Source organism: Triticum urartu, chromosome 2, assembly GCF_003073215.2.
Source record: "Triticum urartu cultivar G1812 chromosome 2, Tu2.1, whole genome shotgun sequence".
NCBI lineage: Eukaryota > Viridiplantae > Streptophyta > Magnoliopsida > Poales > Poaceae > Triticum > Triticum urartu.
Window position 1 is genome coordinate 583,474,922 of NC_053023.1, and position 13,322 is coordinate 583,488,243.

Here is a 13,322-nt window from a genome sequence, read left to right on the forward strand (position 1 = left end):
CATTGCCTGGATAGCGTCATGATTATTTGAAGTTCTATCAATTGCCCAACAGTAATTCCTTTATCCACCGTTTGCTATTTTTCTCGAGAGAAGCCACTAGTGAAACCTACGGCCCCTGGGTCTCTTCTTTAATATATTTTCCTTTGCGATCTATTTTTCTTTGTTTTTATTTTCAGATCTATTAAACCAAAAATACAAAAATACCCTGTTGCAATTTATTTTATTCGAGATTTATTTATCTCATCTATCATATTTTTATCACGTCTGTTTGCCAATTTCTGGCGCCTTTACCCGAAAGGGATTGACGACCCCTTTAACCCGTCGGGTTGCGACTATTTGTTATCTGTGTGCAGGTGCTGTTTACGTAGTGTTGCTTGGTTCTCCTAGTGGTTCGATAAACTTGGTCTTATCACTGAGGGAAATACCTACCGTCGCTGTGTTGCATCATCCCTTCCTCTTTGGGGAAATACCGACGTAGTCTAGCAGACATCAGTCGGGGGGCCGACCGCGGGCTCGGTTGGACGAACAGTGAAGGAGGGGAGGAAGACGACAACGGGGGAGGTGCTGGGTGATACGTAAATTTTGCATCATGCTTTTATATTGATATTTATTGCATTATGGGTTGTTATTACACATTATATCACAACACTTTTGCATATTCTCTATTAGTTTACAAGGTTTACATGAAGAGGGAGAATGCCGACACCTGGAATTCTGGGCTCGAAAAATGAGCAAATATTAGAGACCTATTCTGCACAACTCCAAAAGTCCTGAAACTTCATGGAGCATGCTTTTAGAATAAATAAAAAATATTGGGCGAAGAAATTACAAGAGGGGGCCACCAGCCAGCCACAAGGGTGGAGGGCGCGCCCCCCGACCTTGTGGGCCCCCTGACAGGCCTCCGGTGCCCATCTTTTTCTATATGGTGTCTTTTACCCTAGAAAAAATCAAGAAGGAAGCCTTCGGAACGAAGCGCCACCGTCTCGAGGCGGAACCTGGGTAGAACCAATCTAGGGCTCCAGCGGAGCTGTTCTGCTGGGGAAACATCCCTCTGGGAGGGGCAAATCGAACCCATCGCCATCACCAACGATCCTCTCATCGAGATGGGGTCAATCTCCATCAACATCTTCACCAGCACCATCTCTTCTCAAACCCTAGTTCATCTCTTGTATTCGATCTTGGTCCCAAAACCTCAGATTGGTACCTGTGGGTTGCTAGTGGTGTTGATTACTCCTTATAATTGATGCTAGTTGGTTTATCCGGTGGAAGATTATATTTTCAGATCCTTAATGATAATTAATACTCCTCTGATCTTGATCATAAATATGTTTTGTGAGTCGTTATGTTTGTTCCTAAGGACATGAGAGAAGTCTTGTTATAAGTAATCATGTGAATTTGGTATCGTTCGATATTTTCATGAGATGTATGTTGTCTTTTCTCTAGTGGTGTTATGTGAACGTCGACTACATGACACTTCACCATTATTTGGGGCTAGGGGAAGGCATTGGGAAGTAATAAGTAAATGATGGGTTGCTAGAGTGGCAGAAGCGTAAACCCTAGTTTATGCGTTGCTTTGTAAGGGACTGATTTGGATCCATATGTTTCATGCTATAACTAGGTTTACCTTAATTCTTCTTTCGTAGTTGCGGATGCTTGCGAGAGGGGTTAATCATAAGTGGGAGGCTTGTTCAAGGAAAGGCAGCGCCCAAGCACCAGTCCACCCACGTATCAAATTATCAAAGTAACGAACGCGAATCATATGAGCATAATGAAAACTAGTTTAAGAACAATTTCCATGTGTCCTCGGGAGCGCTTTGCTTTATATAAGAGTCCGTCCAGGCTTGTTCTTTGGTACAAAAAAGGATTGTGCCACTTTGCTGCACCTTAGTTACTTTATTTACTTGTTACCTGTTACGATTTATCTTATCACAAAACTATCTGTTACCGATAATTTCAGTGCTTGCAGAGAATATCTTGCTGAAAACCGCTTGTCATTTCTTTCTGCTCCTCGTTGGGTTCGACACTCTTACTTACCGAAAGGACTATGATAGATCCCCTATACTTGTGGGTCATCACTGGGCCTGTCCCTATGGCCTAAGGCCCAGGGGCAGGGTTTTTCCTTTTTCTTTTTTTTCATTTCATATTCTTTTTTATTTTAGCTTATGTTTTCTATTTCTTTTAAAATAAATTAGTCTTATATAATATAAAACTTGCACCACTATTAGTGTTTTAAAATAAGCCACTGCCACAAAAAGTTTGGTACTTAAATAAATTAGTTTACAAATTTTATAATTTAAAAAGTATGTAAATTATTGTTTTAGCCCATGCTTTAATTATTTTAGGGCATTTAAACACTTTATAAAATGTTATTTTCTCCACCATAATTATCTATGGATTATTTGCCACATTATGAACATTTTAGTTTTCATGTTTGTGAATTTTTTTATTTCACTTATAATTTGAATTTGAATTCAAAGTGGAATTTGAAATGTGATATGGATCAAGATGATTAAGCATTGTTCAATATAATGGCTTAGCTTAATCGAAGAGGTTAATGTAGCTCAGGACACAGGGGTGTTACACTCATATTGGCAACCAGTAGATATATCTTTTTAAAAAATGTATTTGGGACATTTTTTTTATTCAGGTTGTAAGCTATGATATATTTATTTGTGTTGTGGAACTACGCTATTTTTGTTTGCTTGCGAAACTATGCAAAATATATGTATATTTGTTGAAAAACGGCGGCAGGCCGGCCACGCGGGCAGATATGGGTTGGCGTGTTGGCCGCATTGCCGACTCAAATTAAAAAGAAGGCGCACGCCGAGCGGGCGGGCGACCTAAACGGACAAAAAAACCAAACAAAGCGTATGTTCATTTGAGTCGGCGCGTTGGAGTTGCTCTTAGATGATTGGTTCACCATGCATTCGGTTCCACTGACCAATCAACCCGTGTATGTGAATGTATGTATTCACCTCCTCTTTCATGGGAGAAACCACAGCATTCAAATACACAAATACAAACCCTAACCAAATCAATGCCATGAAGATCCCTCCAGGATCAAAGCATTGAGGCCAGGTTCGGACTTGCACACCACTACGGCCGGTCTGCCGCCACGGACGGTTCGGCAAGCGAGGGACGCGCCGTTCGAAACCGACGGATCGGTGTGCGCCACACTGGCAAAGGAGCCGCATGTGCGCCCGGCATCTCCTCGTCCCCGTTCTTTAATCAGCCCGTGCAGCTAGCCAGAGCATGAGCTGTGCCCGGACGCAATAACCATCTGGACCAGCCTGCCCCCCCCCCCCCTTCCTTTCCCCCCCCCCCCCCCGTGCCCCCTCCCCGGTGGTCGGATCGCGCCCCGCTTTCCCCTTCCTCGCTGTGCAAGCTCACCGCCCGCTTTGCTTGGCTACTGGCTGGCTAGCCCACTGATTGGACGCGCGCCGGTACACATGCATACACGTACGCGGCGTCGTTGCGTGGCGCTCCCGGTTTGTCCCTGCTCGTGTAACCCACCTCTACAGGACAAGCGACATGCTGGCGCCCGACGATGGATTGGCTTCTATTTTGGCCGTTTTTCATCATTGGTGCCGCGGTCACAAGCAACGGCATTCTCATCGGGTTAACTGCGAGCGTGGTAGTAGGTGCCGTCGGCGTGGCCATGCTCGACTTACTACTACCACTGCAGAACTGTGTACCAATGACAGTACGGGAGATGGGCCAAGCAAAGACTTTATCAGAGTGGAGCCAGCGTAGCTTTGGTGGTAATTGGTAAACGTGGGTCTTCTTTCTCATTTCTGCAATCACATCAAGCGGAAAACCCCGCTGCAAACGGCGGTGCAAGGATTGGCTGCCATGGAAAAATGCATGTGCGCCCCCTGTAGCTGTAGGTGAACCTTAACCACCAGCCAATAGCCATCCCAACACAGCACGATATATATCCATGTACACACAAGGACACCGCAACTTGAGGGAGGGAGTCAGGGAGGGAGGAGGATATATGTACATACTGGCACATCGCTACGGCATTCGATTGGAGGGCAGCAGCATCCTCTGACCTGCCAAACTGCCCCCAGCACCGGCAGCGGAGCCTTGGCCATTTCCTCCCTTCCAAGCACCGCCAATCTTGTCCGACCTCCCTCCGCGTCCGCCGCGGTGCCAAACCCAAGAAAGGCACAGCACCGCCAATCTGTGCAGCGGGAAGCTCGGGGAGAGAGAGGATTAGACTGACTGACGCGACAATGGGGGCTTCCTCTTGCTCCTCCGTGCGGCTGCTGCTGCCGCTGCTCTGCCTGCTGGGCTTCTGCTTCGCGGCGAGCCACCAGAAGTCGGACTCGTGCGACGGGGACCTCCAGGTGGCGCGCCTCGTGCCCTTCGACACCGACGCCTTCCACTGCATCACGCTCTGGAAGGACGAGGACTTCATCCTCAGGGTACGCCTTCTCTCACCGCATTGCTGCGGATTTCTGGTCTGTGTTTTCCAGCAATCAAGCCGTGGCCGCCTGATCTGATCCGGAATGCTTCTTGTGTCGCCACTCGCCAGTACAAGAACACGGGGACGAGCCAGTGGAGCTTCGTGCTGTCGGCGCCGGAGAAGAGATCCTACGTGGCGGTGGGGTTCTCGGGCAAGGGGGGCATGGTGGGCAGCAGCGCCATGGTCGGCTGGTCGTCGGGCGGCAAGGGCGCCGCCAAGCAGTACTACCTGCAGGGCAGGAGCCCGGAGGCCGTGACGCCGGACGACGGCCGGCTCACCCTGGTCAGGAACCGGACCGTCGCCGTGTCCAAGTCCGGTCGGCTCTACCTGGCCTTCGAGCTCAGCACCGACCGCCCGCAGCCGTACCTGATCTACTCCGTGGGCTACGAGGGCAGCCTCCCTTCCTCCTCCGACTACACGATCCAGATGCACCGCGACATGGGCTCCCGCTCCTTCAAGTTCGCCTCCGGTACGTACATCCATTATTAATTCCACCGCTACTTTTCTTTTCTCCGGTACATACACATTTTTTTACTAACTGAGGAGGATCTGTGGGCTGGTTTCTGTTCAGCGTCGCCGTCCAGCGCCGGCGGCGAGTCGGGCGAGGACGGGTTCCCGGCGAAGAGGTGGCACGGACTGCTGTCCATGATGGGGTGGGGCGTGCTGCTGCCGATGGGCATGATGGTGGCGCGCTACTTCCGGCGGCAGGACCCGTACTGGTTCTACGGCCACATCGCCGTGCAGGGGCTGGGCTTCCTCATCGGCATCGCGGCGGTGGTCCTCGGCTTCCGGCTCAACGGGGACGGGCTCAAGAACATCGTGGTGCACAAGGTCATCGGCATCTCCATCCTGTCCATGGCATGCCTCCAGGTACGCACGCCGCACAGAATTCTTCTTGAGTATGAGCCTCATTAGATCAGCCTTAATCTTTTTTTACTGGATTAACCTTAATCTTAAGAGCATGGGGCGGTGGTTGTGTGGAAATTGCTGGCTAATCTGAGTCCACTTTTGGCTCCTTGGCTGGCTGGATACATGTGCTGTGGCATCTAATCATTTGAGTTGCCAGAATGGCATGTGCTGTGTGGGATGGGAACACAAGCCTGGAACAGCAAGAAATTTTACCAGCTTATTAGTTTCTAGTAGTAGTACTGTAGTAGATGTTGACTGTGAATCCGACTTGCTAGTTAAGTGTAATTTCCACATGCCCCGTGATGTTTTTGCCATCAGAATTGATGCTTCCATTCGTTGACTCCTCCGAGAATAGTACACACTGTCGGTCGCGTTCATGCATGTTCTTGAGGACGGCAGAAGAACATTCTCCCGAGAGAGAGAGAGAGAGAGAGAGAGAGAGAGGTGAAACCACGATGATGATCTGCTTACGCTGCTGCTTGTGTTGGTTGATGGACACGCAGGTGACGGCGGTGCTGGCGCGGCCGGACAAGACGTCCAAGGTGCGGCGGTTCTGGAACTGGTACCACCACAACATCGGGCGCGTGGCCATCCTGCTCGCCATGGCCAACGTCTTCCTCGGCCTCACCATCGCCAGGGAGGTGAGCGCCTACATCGTCTCCTACGGCGTCTTCGTTGCCGTCTGGATCATGGCCGTCGCCGCCTTCGAGTTCAAGCGCTACTACGAGGACGACGACTGATGACCCATCCGTCACCCTCACCCTTCATCATCCTACATGGAGGCGGCGATCCGCATGGAGAGAGTTAATTTGGAGCGGCTACTACCGAACGGCGTTGTTTGTGGTAGCTCACCTCGCAGCTTGGGCGGATGGCGAATTTGAGGATTCTGTTGAAAAAATATATTCTTTTGCGGTATAGGATACGGGACAGGAGTGACTCATGTCGCTGAGCCTAATTAGCCGGACGCTCTGATTCATATTTGTACATTGGTACGTGGTGTTGTTATTCTTGTACCCTCCCCGCCTTTTGGTTGCTTGGTAGATTGCTCGAGTTTTCTTCCTCCTTTTACATGTATGTACATCGATCGATTTTATTCCATTCCATGATGGATTCACGACATCAGGACAGCCCTTTGGTCAAATCTCGAATGGCGTGCCTTCATCTTCACGCCTGAGCTTTTCCCCACTGAGAGAACAATGAAAACATGTACTGGAAGGCTGCAAATGTTGGTCAGCAATCATTCGATCTTGCTGAAAGAGATCCAAGCCCATAACAGGACATCAACTCAGCAGCAAAATTTAGGCCATGCATTCTAAGGAAACAAAAAAAAGGTGCATCCAGAATAGAAATTGTTTCCACCAAGCATTTTATTTGCTCTGGCTGGCACAGACGCCAAGCCGACATGGTTCAGCTTCATCTATCAGTCTCTCACTCTGCATTAGCACCATATTCGAGAAAGGTTTCGGACGCCAACTTAACTTTTTATGGTTAATTCCAGATGGAACACTCCGGCTGGTAAAAAGTACTCACACTCTGCTTTCATCAGTTCTGCAACAAGCTTGCGACTGAATGGGGTCGACATTCTAGAGGACTGCTGCAGACATCTAGGCACCTACCTACACACTGCACTAGCCTACGCATGAGCCACTCGACTCGACTCAGGCACGAGTACAACGCAAGTCTATTATTACTGGCAACTGACATGTACCCTACCTGCGCCGCTTCTCACGGCTCGCTCCTTGCGCGCCCATCGAAAGGGGACGGGCCCGCATTCTGCACATGGGTTGTCATGGCAATTCCTTTCATCTTGAGGTCTCCCGGAAATGGCAGTGCTTCCGGACGCAGCTGCGACTGCTGCTGCTGCTGCTGCCGGACACTGGCAAGGCGTTGCTGCTGCAGGTGCATCTGGGGCTGCTGGTGCTGGGAGTGGATCTGGAGCTGCTGAAGCTGCTGAGCAGCCAGAAGAGATTGTTGTTGCATCTGGCTTCGCTGGTAGCTCTGTGGGTTGACTCCGTACGAGGACAGACCGCCGAAATTCCCCAGGTTCCCATTGTTGGCGTTAAGCTGTCCTGTTGCGATCTTCAGCTGCTGAACCTCGTCCCTCAGTCTGTCGTTCAGTGCTGCATGTAACCAAAGAAACAGTTACCAAAGATGGTAGGGAACATTGGAACAAAGTTAACATAGCCAAAAATGAAACATAAGTAAACTCTGGCGTGTAGATTGAATAGGAAAAGACCGAAAATGGCTGTTCAGTCTCTAGATGATCAAGAAAAATCAGGACTCAAAATCCAAGCGAATACTCCCTCCGTTCCAAAATAGATGACTCAACTTTGTACTAACTTTAGTATAAAGTTAGTACAAAGTTGAGTCATCTATTTTGGAATGGAGGGAGTACTATCAAACTCGGAGTTTTCTGTGTTGAGAGCAAGTAGACATGTAGAATTCAGAACATCGAGTTATTTGCAGTTATGGAAGAACATGGCGTCAAATGAGCATGGCATCAACAAAATATCTTTGTATTAATTTCGAATTTGCTGTACAAAGAAAACCTTACCATCTTGCAGCCTGACCTGCTGCTCCATTGTTTGCACTTGCAGCTTCAAATCACCATTTTCATTTGTTAAACCACTGGTATCTCTCTGTATCATACAGACAAATAGGGATAGACTCATTACTCATGGAAATCAAAGAGCAAGTACTGTGAGTAACTACAAATTCTGCAGTCCGTTGACAATATGTATCTGTAGAATACAAGACCTGACACTCAAGGAAAACCAAAGAGGAAGTACTTCGAATAACTACAAAATCTGCAGTATATTAACAATACGTATCTGTAGAAGACAAAACTCGTCACTCATGGAAAATCTAAGGGGGAGTTCTTTGAAAAACTACAAAATCTGCAGTGTAGTAACAATATGCATCTGTAGACTACAGAACTCATCACTCATGGAAAACCAAAAAGAGTTAGTTCTTTGAGTAACTACAAAATCTGCAGTATATTAACAATATGTATCTGTAGAATTCAAATAGTGAGTTCTTGGTGGCCTTTGTTGCTTTTTACCTTTTTATCACTTTTTTTAAACAAGGACTTACTGAAAATATATATATTAATAATATGTATCTGTAGAATACAAAACCCATCACTCATGGAAAACCGAAGAGGGAGTTCTTTGAACAACTAGAAAATCTACAGAATATTAACAATACATATCGGCAGAATACAGATAGTATGAGTCTCAAGCTGTTGGCGCTTATTGCTTTTTTCTCTTTTTTTAAACAAAGACTTGTTCAATAACGTAATAATGGGCTGTGTGCACTTCCAGGTGCAGAGATAGGAGAATATTCTTCCATTGTCTAAAAAAATTACATGGCTATGTTCATCAATCGATGCAGAGGCCAGGGGTATAACCTCCTTTTCGATAATTATTTACAGCTGGTAATAATATGTTAAGACATAAACAATTTGCAGAACTAAAATAAATAATGACTGCTCAAACAAACAGATTCAGAAATACAAGTTGGTGATATAGGGGCTGCAGCTGCACCATATCCAACAACTTCACTAGTTAGACGTCCATATGGCGTGCCAGGGGATTTGGTACTTTTTGAGAATGGCCTGCGTCAAGGTGATCCTGTCTCTCCCTATTTGTTGATTCTAGTCGCGATGTGCTTTCATGGCCTCCCCAGCGGCCCAACCAAGCTCCATCTCTCTACTTTCACTCCACTGATCTCTAACGCGGAATGCTACCTCGCTAGCAGGAGCAGTCTCCTTTCCTTTGGTCATCGTCAAGACTGTACTGATGGCCATTGCTGATCTTAATATTTGGAACACAGATTCAAGATGGATAAGCGCGCGTGGCCACGTTACCGCTGAAGGGCTCATATTCTCTTACACCCCCTACCTTGTAATTTCCGTTTTCTACTTCTCACCTTCGCTCAGAACCTTGTGTATGATATATTGATAATGCCTGTCATTTTCGGGTTTATTTAACAAGTTGTTGGAGTTAACATGCCAAAAAACCCACAAATTAGTAACCATACGCAGACATAAAAGGTATTCCATAAAATTGGCAAAACATTCAATAACTGAACAAAACAGTGTCAGCGGTTGGAAATTCTAATTAAATGCTAAAAATAGCATAGGCAGTTAGGCACGCGTTCATTTGAATACCTAAGCATTTTCTATTTCTGGCGACCATTCCTGAGATTTAGTAGCAATTTTCAGCCAAACCCAGGTTTAAACCATCTAACACATATCAATGTGCAAGAACTTAAATTAAGGTAAAGCCCAATAACTAACCTGTAACAGGGACAACTGAGCTGATAGTGTAGTTGCTTCTGTTTGAAGACACTGTACTTTCCTCTCAAGCTCAGCAATGTAGCGCATCTTTCTTTCTTTTGACCTAGCAGCTGACTGGCGATTTGCCATGATCCTAAAATGTTTCAACAAGGTAGACATTAAGAAAAATCAATCTAAGAAATAAACACTAACCCCTAAAGGCACACACAATGAATAACACCAAATAATTGGAACAAATAACTGGAGTCAAATCAAATCACATGACAAAGACACATCCAGATTGTTCTAGCAAAGAAACACACTGAGAAGTTACTCCCATAATATTAACAGACTAACTAACTTGCATAGACTGCAATGCTTGTACTAAATTACCATTGGTGAAAAAGGCTATACTAAATTACAATGGTGAAACTCTGTGCTCTGATGTGACCTCCCTCCAACAAAAGGTAGTGCAATAAAATCAGATATAAGATTTCCACTGACAATTAATCACACATAACATATATTCACATATAGCGATACTTGATTAAAAAAAGAACAAATTATAAGGGTTATGTCGTTTTTATTGCCTGAAAATGCTGTACTCACATACATCACCAATTCACCAGCATATTTTAAAATGCGTATCACACCAAAGAAGATTAATATATGTTTAGTAGTAAGCTATATACTGGAACTATAGACGGTCTCGTTATCGTCAAAATTGTACATAGACAGTCCCCAGTCCCATGTTTTGTTTCAATCAATCAGGCCAAAAAAAGAGCAGCAAGATCACATATGATTACTGACTGTTCTGGAAAAACATACTAGATTCGAGATTCCACAACTTTCGCCCCTTTCACACTTTGTACCTGGGACTGGACTCCTTTTCAAAGAAGCAGAATCCATGTAACCTGTCCCTGTCAACCGCCGCAATTCGATATCCAATATTGCGCGAATCCCTAAAGACCAAAAATAGCAACGAAGCAACGGAAGTGGGTTCTCAGACTGAGACTGGCGTCTCACCTCTTGGCGCGCTTGGGGTCAACGAGAGCGAGCTCGGCGAGCTTGGCGTCGGAGATGGCCTTCTTGGCGTCCGCGCCGTGCCTCCCCGACACCCCGGAGGAGGCGGACCCGAACGACGTGGAGCCGTCCATCGACATGCTGTGCTGGTGCCGCGGCCGCGCGGGCGGCGGCGGCTGCGGGTACGGCGACGGGTCCAGCGGCTCGGACAGCCTGCCGCCGGCCTGGAGGAACATCTCGAACATCCGGCTGCCCCCGCTTCCGCCGCCGCCGACTTCCTCGTCCTCCTCGTACTCGTCCTCGTCATCTTCGTCGCCGCCGCCGCCGCTACCCCCGCCCTCCCCGACGACTCCGAGGTCGGCGTCGAAGGTGAGGTCATCCGGGAGGGCGGAGGCCCCGAGGAGGATCTCCGACTGCGCGCGGCGGTGCCCCGCCGGGCGGCGCGGCGCGGCCTCGGCGGCGGCGTCCGACGCCGATCCCGCGGCGGAGGCGGAGGTGGAGGCGGGCGGGGCGTCCATGGCGGGGTTGGGGAGGAGAGATCTGCGGCGGGGAGGGGAGGGGAATGCGGGTGCCTGCGCCGGCGGGGGGGGGGAAGGGGAGCAGAGGGGGCGGAAGCTTAGGAGGGGCAGGAGGAAGACATGCTCGGGCGGAGGTTTGACCAGGGCATTGACTCTGCAGGGAAAGAAAGGAAGGAGGAGGCGACGGGGTGGGGCACCAGCGCCCAATGCGGCGGCGTGCCGCATGCCCGGTTCGGCTCGGCCGCTGCGCCGTCCGTCCCGTCCGTCCGTGGCCTGGGCCTCGTGGGCTTTCGCACTCCGCCTCCGATGGTTCTAGACCGACCGAGCCTCGGTCACGTGCGTCGCGGCTCGCACCGTGCGGCGGCAGCAAATTCGTCGGGTGCTGGGGAACGGACGGCTTTGGCTGAGCCGCCACCACCCACCTCTCCACGCAAGAACTTTTGTATTGGTGCTCAGTATATTCATGAAACGTATCTTATACAGGGCGAGTATTTGATACACTGTAATCTACTACTAGTCCTGCTTTAGCTAAGTACTCCTCGTTACAGAATGGTTTAACAATATAAGCTTGATTCATTAGTTGATGAGTGATGTACAACCTTTAATAAAATGTGTTGGATTGTGTAAAGATACGATTTTATCATTTCTCCTCGTTTACTCCGTCACATAGAAAGAAAAAGAAATAGAAAACTAAGCTAGAGCACTAACGGCATGTTTATTTCAGTTTTTATTGGCCTCGAATCATCTGTGGATTTGCTTCACTGGCAAAGTTGTTTCGCAAAATCAGCTTTATCACTAAGGTACACTTGAACATGCTTCAGCCAATTGAAACGAAAATGGCTTGAATGCAAATTGAACTTCGGCGGCTAAGCTGATTTCAAATAGGTGTCTATTCCACCTTTTGATTTTCTTTTTCGGGGTCGACGGTGCAGCATGTCATGACACCATTTGGCTTTGGTTATGAGTGTACGAGAAGAAGCAGAATGCAGGCCAAATATACAACGGCGGTTTAGGTACGAGGAGATGTGGACAAGACATGAAGATTATGAGGGTATGGTGAAAGAGTTGTGGGAGGCGGATGGCCATAAGGCTAGCGACATGAAAGACATGTTGCAGAAATTGGGACGGGTGTCAGGCAGCATGCATAAGTGGGGAAAGGAAGTGTTTGGCTCAGTACGCATGCAAATAAAACATCTGAAAGCCGACATGCAAAGAATTAAAGAACAGGAGCTAGCTATTGCATGAACTATATCTACGTGAAGAGATAATGCAAAGGCAACGGTCTAGGGTAGACTGGCTGGTAGCGGGCGACCAAAATACCAAATACTTTCAGAACCGTGCCTTTCACCGGTGAAGGAATGCGCACGACTCCGAATCCTGATCCGCCACCGCCTCCACCTCCTCCAGAGGCATGGCAAGCTGTGATGGCCGCAACCAATGCAAACACACAGCTGATCATGCAAATTCTTCAAGAGCGCAATCAAGGCAGTCAAGGGAATCAAGGCAGCAATCAGAGTCACTTTGCTACACTCAACCAGTTCCTTGCTAACGGGCCAAAGACTTTCAGCAATTGTGTTGAGGCAACCGATGCTGACGATTGGCTTGTGGATCTGTGTAAGCATTTCGAGTGCAGTAAGTCAGGCCTGAGGACTTTGTTAAGTTCGCTTCCTTCCAACTCAAAGATCAAGCTGCAGAATGGTTCCAGTAGTACAAGGATTCTAGAGGTGGACGTGTTATCACTTGGGATGATTTCCGTCGAGATTTCCGAGCTCATCATATTCCGCAGAGCGTGGTTGAAAGCAAGCGTGAGGAATTCCACAATCTGAAGCAAGGCTCTTTGTCTGTCTATGACTACAACAAGTTGTTCCAGAAGCTTGCCCGCTTTGCCAAGCAGGACGTGCCTGATGAGAAGAGCATGATATATCAGTTCAGGGGTGGTCTCAGAGAAGATATTCAGCTCGCTCTTGTTCTCTTCGAGCCCTTGAGATACGATGAGTTCTACAACATGGCACTGAAGCAAGAGGCTGCTCAGTTGAGGTGTGATGCTTCCAGGAAGCGAGTCAGAGATGTTACTCCTTCTTCCTCTACTCAAGTGGTCAAGCAGCAGAAGTTTTGGCTTCCT

At 47.9% G+C, this 13,322-nt stretch overlaps 2 protein-coding genes across 2 annotated transcripts; one reads left to right on the forward strand and one right to left on the reverse strand.

Annotated features, from left to right (window-relative positions):
- Positions 1–3,952: 3,952 nt before the first annotated feature.
- On the forward strand, positions 3,953–6,499 carry LOC125538937 (cytochrome b561 and DOMON domain-containing protein At3g07570-like). The gene is made up of 4 exons (XM_048702252.1): positions 3,953–4,430; positions 4,541–4,940; positions 5,043–5,341; positions 5,884–6,499. The coding sequence occupies exons 1-4, from the start codon at positions 4,239–4,241 to the stop codon at positions 6,118–6,120; spliced, it is 1,128 nt and encodes a 375-aa protein (XP_048558209.1). The 5' UTR covers positions 3,953–4,238; the 3' UTR covers positions 6,121–6,499.
- Positions 6,500–6,720: 221 nt separating this feature from the next.
- Positions 6,721–11,671, reverse strand: LOC125538936 (transcription factor RF2a-like). The gene is made up of 4 exons (XM_048702251.1): positions 10,686–11,671; positions 9,681–9,813; positions 7,935–8,019; positions 6,721–7,500 (listed from the first exon to the last, which is right to left on the reverse strand). Exons 1-4 carry the CDS (start codon positions 11,423–11,425, stop codon positions 7,106–7,108), a joined length of 1,353 nt encoding a protein of 450 aa, XP_048558208.1. The 5' UTR covers positions 11,426–11,671; the 3' UTR covers positions 6,721–7,105.
- Between the last annotated feature and the right edge of the window lie 1,651 nt (positions 11,672–13,322).

Bases quoted from the DNA above. Each gene is read 5' to 3' on its own strand.
- LOC125538937 (XM_048702252.1), top strand. From the start codon at position 4,239: ATGGGGGCTTCCTCTTGCTCCTCCGTGCGGCTGCTGCTGCCGCTGCTC. The intron at 4,941-5,042 runs GTACGTACATCC...GTTTCTGTTCAG, and splicing joins CTCCTTCAAGTTCGCCTCCG to CGTCGCCGTCCAGCGCCGGC. The intron at 5,342-5,883 runs GTACGCACGCCG...ATGGACACGCAG, and splicing joins TGTCCATGGCATGCCTCCAG to GTGACGGCGGTGCTGGCGCG.
- LOC125538936 (XM_048702251.1), bottom strand. From the start codon at position 11,425: ATGCGGCACGCCGCCGCATTGGGCGCTGGTGCCCCACCCCGTCGCCTC. The intron at 9,814-10,685 runs GTGAGACGCCAG...GAAACATTTTAG, and splicing joins GACCCCAAGCGCGCCAAGAG to GATCATGGCAAATCGCCAGT. The intron at 8,020-9,680 runs GTTAGTTATTGG...TGTATGATACAG, and splicing joins CTCAGTTGTCCCTGTTACAG to AGAGATACCAGTGGTTTAAC.